General features: G+C 39.8%; 1 protein-coding gene across 1 annotated transcript in view; it reads left to right on the forward strand.

Annotated features, from left to right (window-relative positions):
- Positions 1-3,229: 3,229 nt before the first annotated feature.
- Positions 3,230-4,515, forward strand: part of GRM5 (glutamate receptor, metabotropic 5) — a gene marked incomplete at its 5' end in the record, with an annotated part of 26,677 nt that continues 25,391 nt past the window's right edge. The window contains one exon of the mRNA XM_009703397.1: positions 3,230-4,169. Coding sequence (XP_009701699.1) covers positions 3,230-4,169 — 940 coding nt within the window. The remainder of the gene's footprint in view (positions 4,170-4,515) is intronic.

Consider the following 4,515-nt stretch of genomic DNA (forward strand, 5'->3'; position numbering starts at 1 on the left):
TTCTTGTCAACCAACACCCCGGAGTCCTTGTCCTCAGGGCTTCTCTCAATATTTCTTTTACTTGATCTAGTTGTCCCTTTCTGCACAGTGCCATTGTCAGAAACCATTAGCTGCAAAACTATTATACGAAAACCTCACCAATCATTGCTTTATGAAGACTATCCAGTCCTTAAATCTTAATTGAGGAATAAATCATTGCACGGTTTAGCTTTCTCCTTGTAAAGTATACCCAGTGATGGAGGAACAATGGGACAAGTTTTTAACTCTTTTCTCAGGTGTTTTATTAAGAGAATGTAAAAAGAGTAATAAAGCAAGGAAGGCATGAAATAGTCTGAAACTAATGAGAAATGCTTGGTTATGATTCACCTCTGTTGCAACATTAGAAACTGAGCAAAATTCAGCCCCTAAGTCATTGTCTGCATTTAAAGGCCAGCTGTCTATAGATAAAGACCTTTTCTCTTCAAATTTCCTGCCCAAAGTATATATAGTAGTATTAGAAGCTAGTAACAAGAGGTCACTTATAAAACTTCTTGGGGAAGAACCCACATGGGGATATCTGCACACACCAGTGCACATGGGGATATCTGCACACCAGTATTGTCTCTGTTTTTCACCCTTCTTCCACCACTCTCACTGGTATAAAATGTTGATTTTAATGATGTGATTCCTGTGCTACATTAATCTTGATGAAGTCAGAATGAAATACATGTTTCCTTCACAATGAATAAGTAAGCCCTTTAAAAACAACAAGAGTCAAATAGGTGTCATCAACTAATGCCATGAGAGCGTTTCAAAAAAACGTAAATGCCTTTCTTACATTAAGATGTGACAATAATTTTATTATTGCGACAGATAGCTTTGCACACCAAAGCAGTTAAAATATGAATAGCAAATTAATCTGCATTTAGTAACCAAGAGCATGATTCTGTTACACTGGAGTGATGGCAAATTTGTACCCTTTAACTGCACTAATGTCAAAGTCTTGTTGACCCTAATCCTGATTTTTCTGCTTTCTGCAAGAATACAGAAATATCTGCTTTGCACTTTTGCCACACAATCTATTGAGTATACCAGCTTATTGTAGGTATTATATTTTTGATAATATTAATTGTGTAGAGATACAGAATACAGAAATACTGGGAGAAGAGAGCAGCTAAGCCAAATAGCTACCCATAACATTTCATGAAATGATTTTTGTTACTAAGAATGTCAATGGCAGATTTGGAAAAACCTTAAGGTCCACTTAAAATAAAGGAAAAAAGCAAAGAATAGATCTTGCATGTAGAAATTCACAAATTATAGTCCTGATGTCTACATTTACTCCTGTTCATCAAGAGACTGAGGTCCCAGGTTCCCTAATTAATCGGACTTGCTTGGCATCCAGATGCCCATCAGACAGTGCTAATTACCCTCACTGCTGAAAATAGAGATGTGAGCACTCAACGCTCAATCCCCATCAGGCGAAGTGCCTTGCCACAACCCACCCTGAGTCAGGCTGACACCCTTCCATCTGACTTAACAAGAAGAGAATAACCTGATTACAACAATCCTAAATTTTGAGGACATTTAAATTTTGCAATCAAGGTTCATCAAACTTAATACAAGTATAGGGGAAATAAAAGGTTTTAGTTGTATTTCCTCAACTGCATTGTCTCCTTTCAGCTGTCCTGCCCTGGCCGGCAGTGCCAGTGTGTCTACTGTTGTCAGGAAGTTGCACTCCAGAGCATCAAGGTCCTTTCCCCTTATTCCTATTGTATTGGGTCTGCCTGAGATGGAGTTAATTTTTCCCATAGCAGCCCTCATAGTGCTGTGCTGTGTATTCATAGTGAGAAAGGTGTTCATAACACACCAGTGTTTTGGCTGCTGTTGAGAAGTTCTTCCACAGCATCAAGGCTGTCTCTCCAACATTCCCCACTCACCAGTAGGCTGGGGGTAGGCAAGATCTTGGGAGTGGACATAGCCAGGATAGCTGACCCAAACTGACCAAAGGTATAATCCATACCATATAACACCTGCTCAGCAATAAAAGCTAAGAGAAAGGAGGAGGAGGAGGGGCATTCGTTATTATGACATTCGTCTTCCGGAGCAACCGCTACACGTACTGAAGCCCTACTTCCCAGGAACTGGCTGGACATTGCCTGCTGATGGGAAGCAGAGAATAAATCTTTTGTTTTCCTTTGCTTCCACAAGTAGCCTTTGCTTTTGCTTTATTAAACTGCCTCTACTTCGACCCATGAGTTTTTCCATTTTATTTTCTCCTCCTCTGGTCCTGCTGAGTAGGGGAGTGATAGAGCAGCTTGATGTCCAGCCAAAGTCAACCCACCACACCTATCCAGGCTTTATAGTGCAAAAAGAAAGGAGAGATGGAGGAGGGATGCCAGCAACAAGTTTTCTGCCAGGTTTTACTCCTGTCCGTTGATCTGCACACTGTGGAATGAAAAGCTTCTTTGACTTCCTATGACCTGCATACATAGAATGACTTATTAAAACCTATACATAGACTAAAACCAAATTGTCCTTAGACGGGTTACACTGCTAATTCAGCTTTGACACTAATTTATTGAATTCAGTTTGATTTCATGAGTTAGAGGAGGTTTTAATTCCTCAGAAATCTCAAGAAGATAAATGACAGCTAAAGAACTGAGCAGGGAGTGCCATCCCAAATTATCTGTTATCTGCAACTCTGATCCCAGAAAATTTTTGTTAGAAAAAAGGCAGCATTCCTGAGAAAGAAGTACTCTCTTATTCTTGACAGCTAGAATCTGTAAGATACCTCTCCATAATCATTAAACAAGTACCAACATCTTTCATAGTGTAGAATATAGTTAGCAGGATTGACATCTGGTCCTTTAAGTGCATATAGTACAGAAAGAACTCTGAAGCATTTTGTACTGAGGTAACGCAACTTGATTCTGAAATTTGTTCATAAATTACTATGTTTAAAAGAATTTAAAAGGAAAATTCCACTGTGAGAGGTGACTTATCTTAAACAACTTGGCCATTTTTTCAGTCATCATGTTATATTCCAGATAAAGTGTATTACTGAAATAAACTGTCACTGAAAGATATTTATTGTGCTATTATACTAACGTAATCTTAGCCCACAATCATTATAATGACACCTTCCTGAAAGACAAAAAGAAGAGAAATATCAGGAAAACCTGTAACTATATCATTAAAGAATCTCACTCCTACATACTTCAGTTTACCTTCTTTTCTTTTTCTGTAGGTTGTGACCTCATCCCAGTCCAGTATCTCAGATGGGGTGATCCTGAACCAATTGCAGCTGTTGTTTTTGCATGTCTGGGTCTGCTGGCCACCTTGTTTGTTACAGCTATATTCATAATGTACCGTGATACTCCAGTGGTCAAATCATCCAGCCGAGAACTTTGCTACATCATTCTAGCTGGCATCTGCTTGGGTTACTTGTGTACTTTCTGTCTCATCGCAAAACCTCAACAGATTTACTGTTACCTTCAACGAATTGGCATCGGCCTCTCCCCAGCCATGAGTTATTCTGCTCTAGTAACTAAAACCAACCGCATCGCAAGAATCCTGGCTGGAAGCAAGAAGAAAATTTGTACAAAGAAACCTAGGTTCATGAGTGCCTGTGCCCAACTGGTTATTGCATTTATCCTGATATGTATACAATTAGGCATAATTGTTGCCCTCTTTATAATGGAGCCACCTGATATAATGCATGATTACCCAAGCATCCGAGAGGTCTACCTGATTTGTAACACCACCAACTTGGGTGTTGTAACTCCCCTTGGATATAATGGATTATTAATTTTGAGTTGCACCTTTTATGCATTTAAGACAAGAAATGTCCCAGCTAATTTCAATGAAGCAAAGTATATTGCCTTTACAATGTATACAACCTGCATCATTTGGCTGGCTTTTGTGCCAATATATTTTGGAAGCAACTACAAGATAATCACCATGTGTTTCTCAGTGAGTTTGAGTGCCACGGTGGCCCTAGGCTGTATGTTTGTGCCCAAGGTCTATATCATCCTTGCTAAGCCTGAAAGAAATGTACGCAGCGCATTCACCACATCGACCGTGGTCCGCATGCACGTAGGGGATGGAAAATCATCTTCAGCTGCAAGCCGCTCAAGCAGCCTGGTGAACCTGTGGAAAAGAAGGGGATCATCTGGTGAAACCCTTAGGTAAAGTTTGCTAATGTGGGAATGTGGGGAAGCAATTATGATCTTCTGAGAGTTAATAATAGTGGAAGGACAAAGGGAAATATATTCATTCCCTTTGACTCTGCACTGGGAGAGGAGTGAGTCCTCTCTCCTACATCTGTAACAGTTTCAGGTTTGATTTAGTCAAAACGCTGTTCAAAAACAGGAGACAGGGCAATAGGCAAACAATTAGAAGGCTGGAAGTAGTGGCTTTGTCAACTGTAAACTTAATGTAGGGAAGGACACTAGATCTTAGGAGAAAAAAACAGCAGAACAAGAAATATAACTCATTGCCTTGTCCTGAATGCACTCATTTACAGTCTCTTTC

The sequence above is a fragment of the Cariama cristata genome, unplaced genomic scaffold (assembly GCF_000690535.1).
Source record: "Cariama cristata isolate BGI_N322 unplaced genomic scaffold, ASM69053v1 scaffold7267, whole genome shotgun sequence".
Lineage (NCBI taxonomy): Eukaryota > Metazoa > Chordata > Aves > Cariamiformes > Cariamidae > Cariama > Cariama cristata.